The 22,300-nt window shown below is 51.5% G+C and overlaps 4 protein-coding genes across 4 annotated transcripts; all 4 read left to right on the forward strand.

Annotated features, from left to right (window-relative positions):
• Window positions 1–1,024: 1,024 nt before the first annotated feature.
• Window positions 1,025–1,829, forward strand: HD553DRAFT_270035 (uncharacterized protein; the record flags this gene model as incomplete). Its single annotated transcript, XM_046177646.1, has 3 exons — window positions 1,025–1,439; window positions 1,503–1,594; window positions 1,680–1,829. Coding segments are annotated over 3 exons (657 nt in total), but the record flags the coding sequence as incomplete, so codon positions are not given.
• Window positions 1,830–3,339: 1,510 nt separating this feature from the next.
• HD553DRAFT_322781 (uncharacterized protein) lies at window positions 3,340–5,185 on the forward strand (the record flags this gene model as incomplete). Its single annotated transcript, XM_046181333.1, has 3 exons — window positions 3,340–4,510; window positions 4,590–4,654; window positions 4,712–5,185. The coding sequence occupies 3 exons, from the start codon at window positions 3,340–3,342 to the stop codon at window positions 5,183–5,185; spliced, it is 1,710 nt and encodes a 569-aa protein (XP_046038021.1).
• A 9,014-nt stretch (window positions 5,186–14,199) lies between these two features.
• HD553DRAFT_322783 (uncharacterized protein) lies at window positions 14,200–16,014 on the forward strand (the record flags this gene model as incomplete). The annotated part of the gene is made up of 5 exons (XM_046181334.1): window positions 14,200–14,484; window positions 14,558–14,748; window positions 14,834–15,018; window positions 15,095–15,373; window positions 15,446–16,014. 5 exons carry the CDS (start codon window positions 14,200–14,202, stop codon window positions 16,012–16,014), a joined length of 1,509 nt encoding a protein of 502 aa, XP_046038022.1.
• Window positions 16,015–17,003: 989 nt separating this feature from the next.
• On the forward strand, window positions 17,004–22,273 carry HD553DRAFT_322784 (uncharacterized protein; the record flags this gene model as incomplete). Its single annotated transcript, XM_046181335.1, has 7 exons — window positions 17,004–18,125; window positions 18,353–18,369; window positions 18,590–18,662; window positions 19,037–19,142; window positions 19,219–19,331; window positions 19,756–19,854; window positions 20,264–22,273. The coding sequence occupies 7 exons, from the start codon at window positions 17,004–17,006 to the stop codon at window positions 22,271–22,273; spliced, it is 3,540 nt and encodes a 1,179-aa protein (XP_046038023.1).
• Between the last annotated feature and the right edge of the window lie 27 nt (window positions 22,274–22,300).

A 22,300-nucleotide genomic window follows, 5' to 3' on the forward strand; every position in this document is an offset into this window, starting at 1 on the left:
ATCTAGCTAGCTACGCGTACGCGTCGACAGCGCGTGGTAGGCTCGTCATTTCTGAGTCTGGGTCCTGCGCCATATTGGGGCCGAGACATAACTTGTCAATTTGTCCTGATGCGATAGATGTGGACCCTGGGAACTGTCATAAACAGGCGAACCAATTCAAAACTGTTACTGCCCCTTAGAGCCTTTCCCCCTCCGAAGAATACTGTTGTAAGGCTGTTGAAGGCTGAGATATACTTCGGGCGATGTCTGAAAGAGAAGGGGCACTCCGGAAGGTATCGTTGAAGGCAGTGGCTTCATAACCTACGACCGAGGAAAGTCCCACCAGTAGTAGGATGAAGGCACAGGAGAGAGGTCATCCATACACGCGCGCGGCCCCAGTATTGTACAGATATGCCAGATCGCTCTCCCCGCGCCACGCGTTTCCAATAATACGATCGTTTCTGTGTTGCTGCGATTGATGGTACCTTCGAATCAGCACCTCTTTCAGTCGTGTGGCTGACATGACGGTCCCTGATCAGGTCCGTACCTTGCAGAACAAAATTGCAACCTTCTGATCCAGCTGAATCGGCCCTTCTATCGAGATGTGGCGATCTGTGGCGCACGAGAAGCGCCGAGCGTCTTCGAAAACTAATAAATTAGTGACCGAGCGCACGTAGCGGGAGTAATAATCCTACTTAAGGTTTCGATTCAGCTACCGACAAGCATCCTCATTAACGGATCCGGTCACCAGCTTGAACTATACAGAGACGTGCAAGTACCATGGTGCCCGGTGTTGTCACAGGTACAACAGGCCTATTCAGGGCTTATGAAGAACCTGATGGCCGTACAAGAGAAAACCAAATGCTTTTCCCGATGGCGAACAGGTGCGACGGATGAGATCGGGCTCGTCTCGCAACACGTATAAAGGAGACGGACTTCCAAGTCGACCAAACGATATTCTGAGAGGAGCTTCATACTACTTCAGTCATCTCATCGCTCCGTCATCTCATAGTCATAGTGACCTCAAAAGAACCGGCCTTCGAACATGCGACTCGTCCCCGTCTTACTAGCATTGTCTATCACGGCCACCGGCGCCATCTCCCAATCGTGGAACTTCGTCAACTACGGGGTTGGGGGCGATCAGAAGATCGTTAGCTTTACCGGTTCGATGGTGGCACCCACGCTCCCTCGCGCCGGAACCTACTTCCTGTGGCCAGGACTTCAACCTGATGACGACAGCGGGGTCTTCCAGCCTGTCCTAGACGGCCGCTCAGGCGGTTGGTGGTTCGGAATGGGGTGGTGCTGCTCCAACCCGTCGCTGGCATGGGGAGGCGGTTTCGGCGTAGATGCCGGAACTGTCCTGTCTTTCAACTGGACTCTGCCTGAAGATGGCGCCAATTGGTTGACGACTGTTGGGAATGGCAAGACCGGAGAGCTAGTCAACGGAGAGTTTCCTCTTGGTGAGCATTCGAAGATGTGATCTATTGCGCAACTCGTGCTTAATCTTGTCGTTCCATTCAAAGGGGATAAACGGTTCAATCAGGCGATCCTCGCAATCGAGAGATATGACGTGCCTTGGGACTTTGGTCCGCTCGAGTTCAGAGACCTCAGGATCGTGAGTCGTCTACCACCTACGAGATCTTAGACGATCTGACACCAAGCTGATGTACACATCGACTATCTCTCGAACGCATGATCAGACTGCCACGGGTACTTACGATGGATGGTGCAACGAAAACCCGTGGAATTACCAGGACGCAACTGTGACCACCGTATCCGGAGTACGGTCCATCATCGGAGACAATCTGGTGACTTGCGTCATCGATTCCTTCATCCTGGCCCGCCCAGCTGGCAGCGAAGTTGCTGCGGTGCAAGTCGCCAGCTCATCTGCTGAGGTCTCGCAGGACGCTTCCGTCCTTCTGCCCAGCGCGAGTGATAGCGTTACGCAGGAAGCGTCCTATGAGACCGCTGTCGACGAGCTCACGGCTACTGCCACCGCCACCACTAGCGAATACAGCTCGACTGCCTCGTTCGATGAGCCTACCGCGACCGTTATCACCACTCAGGACCAGGTCGGGGCGACTGAGATCGAACAAACCCCTACCGAGACCGTCGACGCTCAAGCTACCACGGAGACGACTTCGGTTGGACAGACCGCTGCAGACAACACTCCAGTAGATCAGTCCACCGCCGAGCAGCCCGTTGCAGATTCCACTTCCGTCGAGCAGTCCAATATGGACATTCCTCTCCAGTCCGCCACCACAGAAACCCCTGCCGCGGAACTCACTGTCGAGACGACCCTTGCCGAGCAACCTACCGCGAGTCCTACCGACCAGCCTGCGCCTACCGAGACTTCTATGGGAGAAGTTGAGCCTTCTTCAGACGGTATCACTGCGTCGGATACATGGAGCGCGACGCAGATCGCCGCCACCCCTCAAACTACCGTGCCCGGTCCCAGAAAGAAACCCGCTCACAAGCATTCGAAGCCAAACGGACAACAACAACGGCAGGCGGCCCAGAACTGGTGGAGCTGGTTCTTTGGCTGGAACTAGAGGCCAAATTAGGTCACATCTCGATAGAACAGTCGATTGGGAAAATCTAGCTCAACGACGCTATCGAGCGATCCGAGCGGATGGTCCCGTCGTGACTTCAGCGGGAGCGAAAAATCAGACATCGTCAAAATGCTCAGCTTGCGACATGCTTCTGCTTGTGCAGGATTCGAAACTAGTCGACTCATTAGGATTTCAATTGGTGCACAATATTTGTGAAGGGAACGAGGGTCATCATGTGGATACAGTTTTATTATTATGACTATTGTTATCGTTATGGCTCGTCATGCATGCATGAGATGTGAAGACCCGAGTATAAGGGGACGGTCGAAGTCGAATTTCCGACAGATAACCTTCTCCAATCGAAAAGACTTATCTCTGGACGCAGATCTAGAGACAGAGCTTTGATCTGTCAAGAGAAATTTGCTCTGAGCTATCGCAAAAATTCGTGCGGGAAGATACGTTGTTTACGTGATCTGAACTTGGTCCATCGCAAAGTACCGGTCAAGAAACGTACTCGGGTCGTGGTCTCGTATTCTGACATGCTATGCATATGTGGGCAGGGCTGCCAAGTGGAACTCACGCAGGACCCTGAATGACCCTGACTCCGATCAAAACCCATTTACACAAAGGAGGACCGTTAACGAGTACTGAACGGTCATGTCCCTTATATGGCTCCAATATATATTGTACTGTGTCACAGTCGTTCATCGCCTAGGTTTGATGGGCGAAGCCTAATATATCTCGCAAATCCCTTACAACACCGACACAAACTTTCTGTTCGTTCACGCCGATTCATCTCCAAATCAACATGCAGTCCTCGCGAATCACCGTGCATTTACCAACTAGAGACTTGCGCGATGCGGGCCTTGAAAGAACGCAGCAATCTAGCGCTTCAGAAGATAGAGATATCTGGGCCGATTTCACAACTCTGGTCGAGGATGAGGGAACTCAGCAAGAACCTAGTATACCCGACCATACTACCTCAGCTAGCCATATTCCCAACGATTTTATATCTTCCGCCGCGCAAGGTAGTCAAGATTTTGCAGCTAATAAATCGTTTAATCCCAAGTCGTACGAAATTGCGTCGCTGATTCCCGCTACCGCTACAGGGGAGAATGATTCCATGGCCGCCTGTGTGGGGAATCCTGATGCCGATACCAGCACTGTGGAGATCACGACATCCTCCTACACTGGTGTTTCACGACATACCGCGGCTCAAGCGCCATTGAGGTCTATCGGGACCGGGTTCGAAGCTGCCCCGTATATCGATCAGAGCTTCGATTCGGCGGTCCCTGCAGCTTCAGATTCATCCTCAGCCTATCTACCTTTGGAGACCACGCCAGCTACAGACATAACATCCGTAGCGTCGAAGATGTACGAGCACAATGCCGTCGAGCTGAAAAGAAATTGTCAGAGTTGCGGAGGAGATTTGTTCGCGTGCAAGCGCGGAAAGCCCTCAGACGCGCTGAAATCGGAATATCAGGAGCAACTCTTGTGGATCATGCGCCAACTGGACTTGAATCCTCATACCGCAGAGAAGTGGGCCATATTCAGCCCTCGATATCACGATCACAGTGCTCTCAAGATCAAGAACCTGCTGCATCGCCGAACAGACGCCGTGAACGTGACAAATTTCATTTTTCGCTGTTGTCAATTCATCCTGGAAGAGATCCACACAGACTCCTGCCCTTACATTAGAGCCCAACTGCGTATACATAATTATACGGACAATACCAAGGCCAAGCGCGATTTAGGTCGATGTTATGAAGCTATTCGTAGCCTAAATCTTTCTAGCCTGACTTGGGGACATCGAGCCGGTCCTCGCCTCTCGATTGAAACATCGAAGTTACTGAGTGATCAGGCTCATACAGCCTACACTATCAGCACGTCTTCCGATCACTTTTCCGAACGGATGTCCGATGAACGTTGGGGGGACTTGTCCAAAAATCCTGGAAAGCGCTCATACGGACACATGAGTAGTGAGTGGCTAGAGTCTCTCGATGGATGGATAGGCCGATCAGTGATACACTAAAAGTACTGATATCTCTGTGATTCAAGCCAATACGACCTCAGAAGCAACTGATACTTCCAAGGTCGTCAAAACGGCCAGTGTGTCAGAACAGGTAAGTGCCGTTGTGCATGACGAATCGATCTGGCGGTTCTAATCAGGTGTCTCGCAGCAATGTGGTGGGAAACTCTTATCTTGCAACTTCACAAAGGACCGGGAAATAGCTCCCTTGAAAGAGGAACATGCCAAGCTTTTGTACTGGCTGCTGGGAACACTGGATATGTCTCTGAAACCAAACAGACAGTGGCATCTATTCAACAAGGAGTATCGCTCCTCTCAACGTAGCTCTATTGCTGCCTTGAGCTCTATTCTGGATTCGAGCGAGAACCAAAAGCTATTGAGCTACTTTATCGTTTGGTGCTTGAAGCATATCTCTTACGTCCATCACAACGGAGGATGCCCGTACCTGGCAGAGATATGCCAAGCGCACGATATTAGAACTTCGATCAGAACTCCTAGGAATGAGACTTGCATTGATACGACTTATGAAAAGCTCGTCATTCTAGAGGAGGAACTATGGCTCAAGGGTCCGCCACCTATCGGGCCGCGAGCGCAAGACTACAAGATGCCGCCAGATGGCTTCTGATTCAGTTGCGTCAGTCAACCGAATCAGAGCTTTTGTACCATCTGCGAAGCTACCTTTTGTACTTGTGCAACTGTATACCATACATGATAAGCTATGCATATTCACTCAATACTGGCACCGATGTGATTCGGCGTTCCTTGCTGTACTGTTCACGTAGTTAATCGAGCATGTCGTGAGCGCGTGATATGAAACAGTGGCGTCACGTCCGAACAAAGGAGGTACAAACGACCGAGAAGGTAGATTCAGTCAGTAGCGTTTTTTATATACCAGGAATGTATACATCAGTATGGTACCAAATCTTTGTATCTATGTTTTTCTACATTCTCCATGTCCCTTCAACGTATACACGACCCTATGAACAGACAAGACAGCTTCTACCAAGCCTTTCCCGATTATGCATCTGCCGGGCGGTCCGAAATGCATGCGGCGACCATGAACTATAATGACGAATCGATAGGTCACCTTGGAAGTGAATGGCCAGCGTCTTTGGCAATGCAAAGCGATCTGAACTTCGGTCAAACATCCGCGATTAGCAATGGCGATTGGTCAACCGATCACGCACAACAAGACGTCCATACCGAAACCCTGAATCAGGGCTGGTCGACCGAAGAGATTCCTGCTCAGCCACCTCAACGTCGATACAACCACCCTGGGGTCCATCCCGAATCGGAAGTCGGACCGATACCGACGCCATATGCTCTTCCCCAGTCTCGGCAGTCGTATGGGTCTTACAACAGCAAGACAGCTACTGGGAGCTGGGCAGTATGAAGCCTCGCATGAATCTTTCTTTCCGTCATCATCAGCAAATTCTGCAATCTTCTATCCAGAGATCAATGGTACGAGTTTACCTATCCCTTCGCACACAGTGATAGTCGACAACCGCTCGATCAACACGCTAGACACCTTGATGAACTACTGTCCTTATTCGAAAGCGTCAAATATCATGGGAGACCCTCAGTTCGATGGAAATGCCCATTCCGAGGCTTTCACCTCATCATCGTCGGCAGCGAAGGACCAATCAGCATTATCAGGCTTCGTACAGTTCCCATGGGGCCAGTCACGCGTGCCGTCAACATCGACGAAGAGTAAGTTTGTGACGCATGCGGCGGTCAGCAGTCGATGTCCAAGCTGATCATAGTATGTTATGCCATTTAGACGGTTCCAGATGCCTGCCAAGAACACAGCCGTGCGAGGGTAACCTGTTCACGTGCAGTGTTCAAAATCGCAAGTTCACTGGACCAAATGCATGGCTTTTGCAAGCGCTGATGAGACAGGCGGGGGTGAACAAACACAACGAGTGGTACGTCATGAGCAAGAACTTTTCCCACAATGCCGTCTTCGATAATGGCCAAATCTGGCTCAAATCTCCCTCGGAGCCTTATCGTCGGCACATCGCGAAATTTGTGGTCCGGTGCCAACAAAAGCTATACTGGATACATTCTGATGGACGATGTCGTCTTTTCCGAGAGCATGCAGCGGGGGGCGTAGGGGGGCGGACACCGCGAGATCGGACTTTGACTATCGACATAGCTAGAGAGATGGTTTACGGTATTCCGAAAGTTGCCTGGAAAGATGATTTCGAGTTGCCGTCCAAGCACGTTTCGCAGGAAACATCTGTGCCCGAAAGCGTGCTTGATTTCTCTACCCAAGACCAGTCAAATCTGACGCTCCTTCAGAGAGCACGAACCAACGAAGGAAATGACCCAGTGTCGAATATGGAACCGTGTGGAGGCGACGTCTTCCAGTGTGACTGGGACAATGAGGCACTCATTCCAGGGCACAATATCCTGACACAAGAACACAAGGAATTGGTCAAGATCTTTCTGGATTGGTGGGGCGACGTGGACAGTTGGCAATTGATAGAGCCATCATTTACTGGCAGACACGGTTTCAACCGATATGGCATATTGACTGCGTCCTCGGATGGGGCTCGCAAGATTGCCCTATTCATTGGTTGGTGTCGTTACTGGATAGGACAGATTCACAGAGTCAAGAGTTGCTCCTATTTCTCGGCAAGGACCCGGAGCGCCTGCGGTCCCACTAAGGCTGCGGTGGTTGGCAGTAAACCAAGGGGATCAAGTCCTGACTCTGGGCTTCATTTGGCAACAGTCAACATCTACAGGATGCGGCCAGAGGATTGGCGGGATAAGGAGCTCCACGGCAAGATAGCTGCTCACAAGAAGCGTTATAGGTTTCATTCCGAATGATACATTAGTATTTTAGATAGCATAATGTATCGGTATTGAATCAAGAAATGTAACAATTTGAAGTAAACATAGGAAATATACGAGTCGTCATTCATGATGGCTTACCCCTTCCGAACTCATTAACACGAGATGACGATGTGGCGATACAGACTATTATAGAATCCAGGAACATATCCATCACTCAATCAAGCGCAACCCCTACTGGATTCCGCGTGGTCAAACATGTAATGCAGGCTATCTATACTGACATCAATTCCACCCGGATATACGGCAGAAACGTATTACAAATCAGAGGGGCGTCTTGAGAGCCAAAGTGGCCTGTCAATGTGCGCATTTGCCGTTTGACGACGCCATCGGTATTGATCTTGCTTAGTATGGTCGTAAACACCTTTCCACATCCATTGTACAGGAGTGGCACAATCAACAGGTCGACACAAAGTCGCCATTTGACCAGATGCCAGATGCGATAGCAATCTAATCAGCCAATTTCGCCCGCCTCTGTTGTTTTCAAGGATTCTGAGACAAAGATAGCTTGGCCGGATTAAGCAGGATCGCGGGGGTAGACTCACTGAATGCAACCACAGTAGCCACAAGTCCACCAGTCCTGGTGTTATGATGATCTTGTACTCGATCTTGAGTCATTCCGGACTCAGCAACGGCAACGAATGGGACATCATTGCAGACCAATACACTTCTCGCAGCAAAATGGGAGTGCCCTGCCCTGTTGGATATCGAGTTGATCACCGCTGTATAGTTTGCATGAAGATGTAATTACAAGGTGATCTATCGAAAGGGGATTGAAAAGGGCCAGTATATATATTGTTCAGAACAATAGGAGTTGGCGGCGAAGCGAGCGAGCGAGCGAGCGACAAAGCGACAAGCGGAAAGCGGAAAGCGAGAAGCGAGAAGCGACAAAGCGAGCGAGCTCGGCGAGAGATGACAAAGCGAGCGAGCGAGCGAGCGAGATGAAACACAGGGGAACAAAGGCGTGAAGAGTGGATCCGCTATTGTTCCGCGTGATCTATTGTTGGGGAACAATAGGCGCGCGCGAGACAATGGATTTCGACACTCCCCCTCACTCAAGCGTCCTTTGATGGAGTGTTTGGTTTGCCGCTAAGACCCATCCCGGTGATGAGGTGATGATATTGGTGATGGGCGAGACCTTTGGTGAGAGCGTCGGCAAGGTTATCCTGAGTAGGGATGTGGGAGAGTTCAACGGTGTTGTCGAGTACCTTCTCCCTAAGATAGTGGTGTCTCATGTCGATGTGCTTGGTGCGATCATGAGCAACAGGATTCTTGGAGAGTTGAATGGCGGCATTGTTGTCGTTGAGAATGGCGAGGGGACCAGAGACCGGGTGACCGAGAGATTCGAGAAGAGTGCGGAGCCAGACGGCCTGTCGGGTGGCATCGGCGGAAGCCATGTATTCAGCTTCCGCAGTAGAGAGAGCTGTGGTTGGTTGTCGTCGGGATTTCCACGCTACCGGTCCTCCAAAAGCACGGAAGAGGTATCCGGTAGTAGATCGGCGAGTATCCAGACATCCGCCCCAGTCAGCATCGGCGTAGCCCAGGATGATCCTTTGACCAGAGGTAGCGTCGTAAGTGAGGCAGAGTTCAATAGTGCCTTGGAGGTATCGGAGGAGGTGGCGAGCAGCATGGACGTGTTGCTTGTTCCACTTGCTGACGGTCCGAGCTAAGACTCCGGCAGCATGAGCGATGTCGGGTCTGGTGATGGTGGCCGCATACATGATTGATCCGACCATTGCTGGATATTCCTCATGAGCGGCTTCCTGATGTTCAGCGTCGGTAGCGGGAAGAGATCGGAAGCCGGAAGGAAGGGGAGTTTTTGCCGGTTTGGAGTCAAGCATGCCGAACCTTTCCAAGACCGCCTGTACGTAGTGTTCTTGAGAGATGTAGAGTTTCCGGTTGGGCCTGTCTCGGAAGACATTGAACCCGAGGAAGTAAGAGACCGCTCCTCCGTCGGAGCACTCAAATCGGTCGTTGAGTTTGGTCTTGAAGTCGTCCAGTTCCTGGCGATTGTTGCAGGCGATGAGTTGATCATCAACATGGACAGAGAGGATGAGAAGGGTATCCTTGGTTGATCGGATGTAGAGACAGGAGTCGGCCGGAGAAGGGTTGAGACCGAGAGATCGAAGGAACTTGTCAAGAGCCTGGTTGAAGCAGCGAGGTGATTGTTTGAGACCGTAGAGTGATTTCTGAAGTCGGAGAACCTTGTTGGCAGGGATGTTGCTGCCTTCAGGAGGTTCGAGATGGACGAGTTCCTCTAGTTCTCCATTGAGGAAAGCGGCCTTGATGTCGACCTGGTCGCAGTCCATGTCGAGGTAGTTGACCAGAGCGAGGAAGACTCGGATGGTATCCTTGTGAGCGACTCCCGCGTATAGTTCGTTGTAGTCAACTCCTTCCTTCTGCAGAAATCCTTTTGCTACCCATCGAGCCTTGTAGGCAGATGGCTTCCCGGTCTCTCCATCGATCTTCCGGGTGAAGACCCACTTGGCTCGAAGAGGTTTGGATGTAGCTTCTTGCCTATTGATGACGGACCAGACCTTGTACTGATCCATCTTGTCGAGTTCGACCTTGATAGCCTCCTGCCATTTGTCCCATTCTGGAGATCGGTGGGCTTCCTGAAAAGTTTGAGGGATGGCCGTGGAGATGAGTGCATGGCCACAGATGACGGCAGTAGCAAAGTTTGCTGAGTATCCAAATTTGGCAGGTGGTTTGCGGACTCGTCGGGAGCCATCAGGCAAGATTGGGTTCTCCGGTGCTGGTACCGGTGCTATGTCCCATCCTTTGCTCCAGATGCCGGATGACTTCTGTTTGGCCTGCGTAGCCTGTGTAGCCTGATCACTCGGGATGGTCGTGTCATCATCAGGCTGATCGGGTGAGTTGAGAGTATCGGTATTGTCTTCAGCCGATTGTTCCTCTTCGGTTTCAGAGTCTGAGTCTGATGTTGGTTCAGGGACTATGTCGATGTCGACCTGAGTGGATTGGATCTTGGTTCCTGGTGTTTCCGTCCTGGTGGAAATCTTTGGCTGTTTACCAAAGACCACATCACGAGAGATGGTGACCTTTTCGGTGTGTAGGTCCCAGATCCTGTAGTTGTCGGTCCCCTCGACGTAAGAGAGTAGTTGCCCTTCTTTGTAGCGAGGGTGAAGTTTGTTGGTGTTGTTGTGATCACGGAACCAGAGCTGACAGCCAAAGGGTTGAAGGTGCCGGGAGTTGACTTCACGTTGCCTCCAGAGATCCTCTGGGATATGTTTGTCGGATCCTGTGGGAGCCCGGTTCCTGGTGTAGATGGCGTAGTTTGCCGCTTCGGCCCAGAACTTGTCATCAAGTCCGCTATCGATCAGGAGCGTCCTTACCTGATTGAGAATGGTAAGGTGCGCCCTTTCGACTCTACCGTTCTGAGCATGAGCGGCAGTTGGAACAAAGTGATGCTCGATGCCCTTCGCTTTGAGGTAGTCACGGAGAGCATGTGACTCAAATTCTCCTCCTTGATCCGATCGGATGGTCTTGACCGTGCAGTCCAGTTGATTCTCAACTAGGTTGATATAGTCGATCAATGCCTGCCGGGTCTCAGACTTCTTCTTGAGAAAGCTGAGATTGACCTTCCGAGTGTGATCGTCGTAACAGGTAAGGAAGTAGAGGGATCCTCCGATGGAAGGGGTTCGAGCTGGTCCCCAGAGATCGACGTGGATAGACTGGAGCGGTTTGCTGGCTCGGATGTTGGAAGCAGGAGCGGGAAGACGAGATCCTTTGCCTTGGATGCAGGCTGAGCATTGGAAGCCGTAAATATCTTTTCCGGCTTTAGCCCAATCCACAGTCTTGTCGAGTCTTCCTTCTTTGCCGAGTTGAACCACCGAGCGAACATTGAGGTGACCAAGTCTCCGGTGCCAGTGGTAAAGGATGTTGTCCTCTGTGACGGCATTAGTGGCCGTGATGAGTGCGGCTTTGTGTCGAATAGGAGTGCTTGCCGGATCGAGGACAAACAAACCATCTTGTCGTGTTGCAGTGATGACCGGCTTGCTGGGTCCATCTTCAATAGTGTTGAGGATTGCTTTGTCTTTTGCAAAGGTCCAAGAGTGTCCATCAGTGCTCTGTGCGGCACCAACACTCAGAAGGTTCCGTCCCAGTTCGGGTACGTGAAGAACATCATGTAGTGTGATGTTTGGTAGTTTGAGTTGACCGCATTCTCTGGCGGTGATGTTGGCGCCGTTGCCTATGGTGATGTTTGCCTGGATCGGTAGTTGTTTGATTCCAGTAAGTAGGTTCCTGTCGTGGACCATGTGATGAGTAGCTCCAGAGTCTACGACAATGTCGAGTGCAGACGAGTGGGCCAGAAGGGCATTGTGATCGATGGTGATGCTTGCCATGAAAGCAGAGCCGGCGTTGATGCCATGATGTTGACTCCTGTTGCTTACGAGTGCGGCGATGTTGGCACTGTTGTTTGTGTACCTGTTGGCGTTGCTGCCGGTACTGAAGTTGGCGGGCTTGGTGAAACAGTCTGCTGTTGAGTGTCCATTCTTCTGATGAAACTCGCAGAAGGCATTCTCGTCAAAGGGAGATCGAGGAATGAACTTCTTCTTGTTTCCGGTGCCGCCGGTGTTGTTGTTGTTGTTCCGTGCTTGTTGACGGGCAGCGATGAGAGCCGTAGTCTCAATTCCTTCTTCCTGAACAATCCTTCTTCTGTACTCGGCTCGGACGGCGTCAATGACGTCCTGCGAGTGAAAGTCCTCCTTGAGATAATAGGTCTGAACGAGGGTTTCGTAGGAAGGAGGAAGGGACATGAGGATGGCGAACGCGAAGTCCTTGTCGTCCATCCGGGATCGGCCAGATACGGTGATAGCGGAGTAAGCCGACTTGAGTTTTCCGGTATGGATAGTCGGATCTTCTCCTTCCGCGAGTTGGGATCGCCAGATAATTGCAAGAAGTTCAGCCCGCCTAGATCCCCTTGCGGCCGAGTAGGTTTCCTGAAGATGTTTAAGTAATCTTTCAGAAGCAGAAGGAAGCGTCGCTCTGTACTCATCGGTGTGAGCAGAGTCCCTTTGGACCAGAGCGAGCCAGGTTGAGAGGTGAGACGGGAGGTTGTGATGGACAAGCTGACTGAGACTTCCATCGATGATTCCGAAGGCCTTCTTGTCTTTCTTGATCCATTTCGCAAGTTCCTCGGCTGTAGCTGGAGTAGTGACCGTAGTAGTGGTAGTAGTTGGAGCATTGTCCGTGCCGGCGGTGGCAGCCAAGGTAGAGATAGGTAGGGTATTAGGTCGAGGAATAGTTCCATCAACAATGTCGTCCAGATCCTTATCGATCAAAGTGTTTTGAATCGAGCGGGACCATTCCGCGTAATTGTCGGGACCCTCAAGGTAGGTCCGCTTGGTAACCTTGAGAGTGTCGAGGTCGAGACTGTCGGCCATGATGAAACTAAGTCGATGTTGAAGAGGGTTGGTTGATGTAAACTAAGGTGATGGCCCGTTGAGCTCCGTTGGTAGAGCAGCCGACTCTTAATCTGTTGGATATCGAGTTGATCACCGCTGTATAGTTTGCATGAAGATGTAATTACAAGGTGATCTATCGAAAGGGGATTGAAAAGGGCCAGTATATATATTGTTCAGAACAATAGGAGTTGGCGGCGAAGCGAGCGAGCGAGCGAGCGACAAAGCGACAAGCGGAAAGCGGAAAGCGAGAAGCGAGAAGCGACAAAGCGAGCGAGCTCGGCGAGAGATGACAAAGCGAGCGAGCGAGCGAGCGAGATGAAACACAGGGGAACAAAGGCGTGAAGAGTGGATCCGCTATTGTTCCGCGTGATCTATTGTTGGGGAACAATAGGCGCGCGCGAGACAATGGATTTCGACATGCCCGTGGTCTGATGTGGTAACAGCGGAACACAACCCTAAAGTTGCTGCGTTCATCCGTTGGTGTCGGTACGAGATATGCATGACGCACAGACGAGGGAGTTGCCCCTTCTCTGCCGCACTGAGACAGTACTTTGAAAGTACGAACCTAAGAACAGAAGGGTAAAATCCATCGATGAAGCCAGAGATCAGCTTTACAGAATACCAAAGGATCAGTGGAGGGATAGCTTTACGCTACCCAAGCGCTACAAAGGGAAAAGTACCTGTCTTGATGACCGGACGAGAACCATGATCCGATCAACTTCTTGCTGAGCTGTGCTAATGATCTCATTTACGCAGTCAGTCAACGCTTGCATATCTTAGAATGCTTATTTCGTTGCTAATATGTCTATAACACAACTGTGTGTGTACCACTTAAATGCTCAGACTTAGCAATGGACTTCCACTTCCAAAGAGTTTCTGGACTTCAATAGCTACCATGCCAGTGCTCTCATGTCGATCATCCTATGAAGCCTTCATGCCATAAAAGGTACGAATCGAATGAAAGACCTGGGTAAGCTCGATTATGTAGATACTGCCTAAGTGACACAAGCATGATCATGCCGCACAACGGCAAGTTTCCCTTTCCGCCTGGCCTTTGTTCTGCTTGAATGTACCGCCCTACAGCGGCACATGACATGAAACATCCGCTTGCTACTCATCAGATCATCGGGTATGTGGCGCGAGAATCGATGGTGGCGCGTGATGGCGTCACTCCGAAACAAAGGAAAGTTATGTGGGAGGCGTCTTCTGCGTGTTCGAGGCATGGCACATTCGCCACAGCTATCTCGAGCATATATAGTGCCAGACATCTCAAGAATAAAGAATTCCAACAGAAAGAGATGTTGCGCGCCTGTCTATTTTTAGAATCACGCAATCCTTCGATACTCTCCGCACCCCCATGCCTGATCAGTACAACCCACGCTGCAGCACTCCATCCAAAGATCAAGGAGTACTCGATTACGACAATGGAGCTACAACTGATCACACGACGATGGGAAAGACCAAAGATTGGTCATATCCACCGGCGGGAAGCTACAATCATTCACTGCCAATAGATGGAATACCTCAGCCCAGTATCGGCTTTGTGCCACCAGATTCAATCGACGCGATAACAGAACCTGGCTATCCCGCATACAACCAGCCCCTCACCCAGCCTGGAAGTTTGTATCACGGTGGCACTTTAGTAAGTCTTCAGACTAGACAGTTATGTCAGAAACATTGTTTGACAGCTAGACGAGATGTGAACCATCAACCAGAACGTTTCTTCCAGCTGGAACCAGTGGCAAGGCAGTATCATCACCAACCCTGAAGTCCCGTATGGGGCGCCCGTGGGTCATTACCCATCCCAGGTCAACCAACCGTTGGTCTCCCAGCAGCTGCAACATGACCGGCCTGCCCATACAGTATCATGGGCTAACACACAGGAAGGGAGCAGCCATACCATCGAGTGAGTTTCGCTTAGATTATCGGTAACCCTCCTTTGTTGGCCTGATATATGCTGGTGAAATGCAATGCATGGAATGGCGGCATAGTACAGAACAGACTGGCCAGCAAGTGCCGAGCAGCGGTCTGGGTTTCGACAATCAGCCGCTTGTGACGGTTCCGGGTGCTCACATGGCCTCCGCATCTCAGGCTGGGGCCCCCCTGATAGGAACGGCTTCGCGCATACACCCATTACTTCATGGAGGTCAGACCTTTGCTCAAGCGCCAATGGGGGGTGAGTCGTATCGATGTGAGATCGACTGTCTGGAGCTGTCGCAGACTGATTTCTACGGGACCTTGTATGCTGGAAGGTGGTTACTATCAGCAATATAACATGGTCCCCGGGATGGAGTTTGTACTTCCTGATGGCCAAGCACAATACACAATGACCGGTATTACTCCGTCGATGCCGTACGGTATCGCGGATATCTCGTGCCACTATCAGGAGACAGGAACATGGCCTGCACAGTTCTCCTCTCCAGCCTCGCTTTTTTCGCCTACTTTATCCGGACAACTCACCTCGCCATCGCATCCAAACGAAAAAGTCCCCATACCACGATTGCTAAATAATCATCCTTCGGAACAGAAAAGTGCGTTCATCTTGACACCGTTACAATCTACTTATACGTTGCATCAGTATACTCACCGATAATACATCGCAGTTACCAGACCTCCGAAGGCTGCTAAGTCGAAAGTTGGGGATGCCATCCAGCGGTCAATCGCAAAACTAGGCGGCGCCCTTTTGGACGCTGACATACCCGAAAAACAGAGTTGTGGAGGACGGCTTTTCGAATGCAGCTCGGATGCTTGGGAATATCGCATGACCGAGTCTTTAGGCAAGGAGCATATCGAATTGATGGAGGTCTTTCTCAAATACTGGCAACTACAAGACGAATGGGACATATTGATTCAAGGTTTTACGAATCAAAATGCTCTGATCTCCAACTTAGCAGATAAACGACACCTTTCCAGTATTGCCGCTTTCATCTCCTGGATCCGTCACTGGATAAGTTTGACGCATTGCGATGGACAGTGTCCGTACTTCAGACAAGTTTTAGCGCTCCTGGGATCAAGCGCTCGGTCCTATCGGAAGCCGCATACTCAATGGATCAACAACATCGAAGAAGCAACGGCTAAGCTTCGCGCTATACCTCTTCAAGACTGGAACATGCAGGACCAGCCTAAATTGCGCGCAGAACTGTTTCGCTGTCTAGGCCATCCCGAGCCATAAATTGTACGAAGACGCGATTTGATTTCCACCCAGGCATGCTCGCCGTCGATTTCTACCGTTTGAGATTGTATCTGCGCATATTTCATTCATGCCTGGCCTTCTCATCATGAAAAGAGAAAACAACGCGCTAACGAGCTGGTGCGGTGAAACGCGATCTGAAAAGGTTCCGTGGCATACTACTACTATCAACTCAGGGTCAACAAAGCGTCACCCACACTGCCTCACAACACATACTACGGTTCTAGGAAACTAGTCACCCATTTCGTCGCTTGAAAGCCACACATCGAGCTACCACATAGGGGCTTGTCAACGGCGATTTGGCCTATGAAACCCGGCTGCGATCATGTTTAAATGATGGACAATCGGCTCTCGAGTTCCTAATTTACATATCGAATGAAGTAAAGTGCCGACATCATTCTCGTGGCTTTTTCAGCCCACCTTTTTCCTCCTTCTTTCTCTCGTCGTGTCGTTTCCTCTACCCGTAACATCCACATCATGTACCTTGTCTCCTTTCCTCATCATACGCTGTATCGAATATACAGTAACTGTTCGCAAATTCTCGTATACATGGGCTGTGTCATCCGTAATCTGCAATTCCCGATATGGGTAACAGCACTATTATTGGTTGCTATAAGCATGGCTATGTTGTAAAATCTTATGAGTGCGACTGAGACAGCGGGCTACAGACAGACTTCACAGAGGCTGACGATTCGTAGTTTCGTTCCATTCATCTATGGTGTTGATGATCCGAACTGTAGTGTATTCCTAGAAGAATCGCTCTTCATACGTTCAGTGCCTTTCGGCTGTGTATCACGAGACCATCACAAACCATTCAAACAAGGCGTCACGAGTCACAAAGGAGGTGATCGAGAAGCTTGGTCGGTGATAGACCGAGTTGTTACCTGGATATATAGCTGAAACTTCTGGTATCATTCACTTGCACTGCGATACTAGCGTTTTCATATCACAACTGTTGCTTACCTACAAATATGGATTACCGAAACCAAGATGACGAAGACGACTCGAATCGCAGTTTGTCCCGAACTTATGGGAAGTCACTTGAACAACACTGTCCAGGTCATACATTCCACACATCCGCAACAGACATGGTCGTGCCGGACAGCAACCATCAAATAGACCGGCAACCCGCCGTGTTCGCTCTTTACGATGAGACAAATGATTTGATGGCCAATGGTTCATGGCCGATGCCAGGTTTCCAGGATCCCTCCTTAGACAGCTTACCGACCGCGGGCTTATATTCTTCCTTCAACCCATCGATACCTTCACAACCCGCCTTCGACAAGCAGTGGTACCACTTTGAACCTCAACAACTCCCTGTCGTCGAACGCCCGTTGGATCCCGAGCAAGGCAGCGGAAGCTACTTTGCTGATACTACACCTCCGGCTATGGGCTTTCTACCCCTCGAAGCCCATACACAGCATCCCTTGCGAGATGGAAGTCGGATGACGGAATTGGACCAGTATCTCAGCGAGCTGGATCCGAACACTTTTTTCATGTCGGGGTTTGTGAATTCAGGACATAGCGAAGCCGGGAGTGCGAACTCTGCACAGATTGGAAGGCCATATAACGCTTACTTGCCGGATGATCAGATCTCGCAGTCATGGATGGGACCATTCAACCCTTCCCTCGTTGTAGACGGTACACAGGTCGAATCGGCTAATCTCGGTCCTCAGGGTATGTTCCCTCCGGCAGTCGCTCTAGACAACGAACTTTCGTCTGACGAGGCGTCCGAGGACGATGCCTGTGGCGGGTCGCTCTTTGAGTGTACTGGGAGGAACAGTCGATCGCGCTCCAGCATGGAAAAGGAAGACATCGCCCTACTGAACTTGCTGATACGACTCTGGGGACTGAAAGATCCATGGGCCATCATGGAACCTGCGTTTATGTCTGGTGCCCCAAGGCTAACCGATTATCAATATGACGGGTGGCTTTCTAGGTTCGTTATCTGGTGTCGCTACGAGATAGGAGTAATACATGGTCACACGCAGTGCCCGTCTCTCCAGAAAGCGCTCAAAGCTCACCACACCGCTAGTGGTAATGCTTGTCGAAGTCCGTCACCCAAATCCGGCCCGAGTCTCAAATCCGCGAGGGTTCATGTATACGCAATACCGCCGAAAGCATGGAAGACGGGCATCGACCCCGATTTGCGACATCAACTGTTCCAGCAGCTGGGTCACGTCACCACACAGACCTGACTAGCTGGATATAATTGAGACCCTTCCAAAGAATAGTCCCGTTCTGTCAGAGTGTAGTCACTGTGATGTAGTAGTCTACCCCTCCTATACATTGCTATATGTTTTGCGCCTCATCTGATCAGGTCTGGTTTGTACCAAGGTCAGTCAAGGATGTGCCAGTCCATATAAAGAAGCGCTTCGAACGACCCGAACATGCCATTTCTGCGCAATGTTTAGCTGGGAAAGATGATCGTGAAACGGTGGTACAACGATGCCCAATCGCTTGGAATCGCTATATCGACCTGCTTCCGAAACGGCAGACCAGGCTTTGATGAGGGTTGCCGTCCGCACTTTTGACCGTCCCGCGAGGAGAAGGATAGACAGGACAAACATATGCAGCAGATGATGATTATGGGCTACATCCAACTGCGACATGCGCGGCATGCACGACAAGTAAGTTCGTTCACGCGCTGGAGGGAGGAAGCGTAATTCTGTAGCTCGCGAGCGCGCTTAGCGGTGATTCTGGACTGCGATACCATCGCCAGCCAGAGCCAGACTTCTCACCCCGCATTTTGTCTCGATTTATCGAGCCAAAGGATCTTACCTCCAAGAGCATGACCCTTAAACACAGAGCCTGTCCCTATGCAGAAGAGACGGCATTGTCTATCGCGCACCCATCGGCGACAATGTCTCTGTTCGTTCCCATGTCGATCTTGTGCTTCTCGGCGTTTACGACCCCGATGCCATCCGGATTCTCAGTCAATCAAGCAACAAGATCTCCTAGTCTAGGGATCCTCTCATCCTGAAAAGCGACACGAGCGGTAAAGGTCCGAGATGGTGGTTCTCAATCGTACGATCTGGAATTCCGGGACGAGTTCGCCCGAATCCAATTCAGCGCGCTTTGCTTGGAAGTGAGCGGTGATTTGCGTGCAAGTGAGCGGTGAATCGTTCTGACGGCGACGTCTCGTTGAGGAATGTATAATACTGCACGGTTAGTGTGGTCGTATAGATCGGGTTCAACCAAGTGAAGCACTTAGACAAGTTAGGAACAGATCTGGTCGGAGCTTCGCGGACGTCATGGCGTTAACGGTCGACTCACGTGATCCGCTAAGGACCGTTAAGGTTAGCGATTCCGTTGGCGGGTGAAACACGACGGATCGTCTGTAGTGACGACCGTCCCGAATCGAAGCAACTGGGGCACATGTGATGACATGGTAGCTCTAGTAGAGTTGTAGTAGCTGGCTGAATGCTGGTGCTCCGCCCTGATGAACGTGGGGAGGCAGATAGAAAGGGAGTTAGGGACCGAGCTGCGGGTGCATCAGGAATGATGTCGTGAAGTCTTGCTTGTCTTTAGCACTCTCAAACACAGGACAGCTTGTGGACTGATGGTTTGAGAATCCACCGGTCTGGTGGTGTACCAATTGAGAAGACTCATACATGAAAGCGGACATCATGATTGGTTGATCAGGTATCTCGGCAACTAATTGGACCGCTATCCAAGCGGCAAGAAACCTTGGTCGCTTGATGTCGCTTGGGTATTTCTCAGACATCGCACATGGCACAGGCTCTTCACACCCTTGCCGGCTCATCCCAGGCCATCTCTGCATGTCCTGCGCTCTGCTCCGTGCTGGACGGGCATGAACAGGTAACAAAAGGGGTCCTTTGACCACTTTGTAAACAACGGCACGGCGTGACCGTGGACCCGTGGTACCATGGAGATCGACGATACCGCTCGGCTCGTGCCGGAATTACCGCTTTGGGAACCTTGGAAACGCCGCAGACCTGAGACTCCGACACATACCGAACATGTTCGGCGGGTCGTGCGATGCTGGGCGGGGAGACGGGGGACACTCGCGAGGAGGTATATATATCGGGGAGGTGCTCGACGGAGACCGAGGTCGGTTGTCGATGTTTCGTACATTCCACTACATTTCAACATTCGAAACCGAAACAACCACACACTCGAGACAACTAGGATCAACACGAAACGCAAGGGGGAAATAAGGGATATGATGATGACCCTGTCACTCCCTTCATCGGCGCCGCCACGACAGCCTCATCTTCGACGACACCGCCCGTGGTCTGATCGACAACTGCATTCCCCGACGACCTCGACTTCGTCACAAAATCAACAAAGTCAGTCGCTTCATCCTTCTACCCATCTCGCACCCATCGCAGCTACTAAGAACCTCGCGACGAAAGGATCGGGATGGGATATGTACCAAGCGATCATTATTGTTGATTCTGACGACGAGGTCGACGAACCGGGGCCCTCGAGAAAGAGGTCGATAACGAGCGCGAACGTAGGGACCGCAGGTGGACCTTGGACGGGAGAGTCGGACGGGGTCGTCGAGATCGATCAGGAGGATTTCGAACGAAGCAAGAGGAGGAGGTTTGGATACGAAGGGGACGACGACGAAGTAGACAAGGCGGTCGTGGGCACGAAGTTCGAATTAGCATCGAACGGAACGGCGTCGCAAAAGATGGACGAGGACGAGCAGGATATCAGGAGCGATCTCGCGACCGTCAGCACGAGCGACGTTGCGACCAGCACTCTGTCGCAGGCCACTCGTCTGGAACCCGTTCCTTGCCAAATCAAACCTCCATCCACATCGCACATCAAATCTCCCTCTACATCTCAGACTACAACTCAAATTCAGACTCGACCTCAATCTCAACCCCGGCTTCGACTTGAACCGCAACTCCAGTTCAAAAACGTACCTCGACTTCGACTCGTTGTGAAAGGACACGCTGGCGGCTCATCTTTGTCCTCCAGTTCAGTCCTGAATACCAAGCAGGATGCGAACGGGACCGGGCCGCAAGGAGATCATAGCACGCAGCATGATCGATCGAGCGTATCGGATGCGAGTGCCGCACCGCTCGTTGGGAAAGGCAAGAACAGGGAGAGGGAATCTGCAAAGCCGGTCAACGAGGGTGGGGCCACGGTATACGATCCATCATGGGATGCGAAAACTAGGAAAGCTTTTGTCGACAAGCTCCTCGGCGGGTCAGCTGAATCGCAAATCGTCTCCATCATCGAGCGTTCAGCAGCGCAGATCCGAGGCGAGGCCGAACGCAAGAGGGTGGCAGTCGATACCGCAGCGACCCATGAACAGGCTGTGCCCGTCAACGGCGGTGGAACGGAAGGAAGGTCTGCAGAGACCATCCCTGTGAAGCCAGTACCAAAGGAGGTCTCACCGGTCCTTGAAACCGCTACTCTTACCATCCCTTCACTCGAAGGAAGGAACGGAGATTATCCTTTACCGACTCAAGGCCCGATGGTGCCCACGCAGGACATCGCTGTCCCTCCAAAGGGATCGGCAGCGATGATCGTCGATTCGCCCACACAGGCCTCTAGCTCCCGTTCGACACCCTTGTCGTCGGTTGCAATGGAAATGGAGGTTGACGAGGGCGATGTGACCGGACGAGACGAGGTCAATGGGATGAAGGATCTACTTATCAAGAAGAACTCGGAGGAACGAGATGAGCAGGAGTCGACACGCGTCTTGCGGAGGAGAGATGGTGAAGCTGCATCGGCTGATTCTCCTACAACTCATGTCTCTGAACCGGTCGATGGGAACACCGAGATCATCCGGGGACCTCGTCCCAATGCCCAAGGCGTCTACCCCAAAATCGAACGCCGTGCGCTCCGCTTCCCAGATCCTACACACCTCCCCCAATTCATCGACATCTCGCGACATCGCCACAACGCCTTCCAATGTATCCCTGCTACTCGCATGATCTCCCTGGCGCTCATGAACAGCTTGGCCAAGCTCCACCGACAGTCCGACTCGAACGTGACCTTTCAAATGGCACTCGGATACGCTGCGAACGGGAGGATGGGTGACGATACGACGCCGGCGTACAACCCGTGCCCAAATTCGATGTTGGCTCCGTCTTCATCGGTCTTGCTCGACCTCGAAGGCTCCGAGAGCAAGTACTACCCTCATCCGGCCGGCCGGGATGGCTGGGTCAGAGTCCCCGTCGAGATGAAGGTTCAGGACAAGACCATCATCAAACCGTGCACGCCGGACGGCAAGCCGCTCAGGTTCATTTTATCGTAGCCGCGTCATCATCCGACAACGATCCCA

Source organism: Filobasidium floriforme (assembly GCF_021052385.1).
Source record: "Filobasidium floriforme strain CBS 6241 chromosome Unknown HD553scaffold_6, whole genome shotgun sequence".
NCBI classification, from domain to species: domain Eukaryota; kingdom Fungi; phylum Basidiomycota; class Tremellomycetes; order Filobasidiales; family Filobasidiaceae; genus Filobasidium; species Filobasidium floriforme.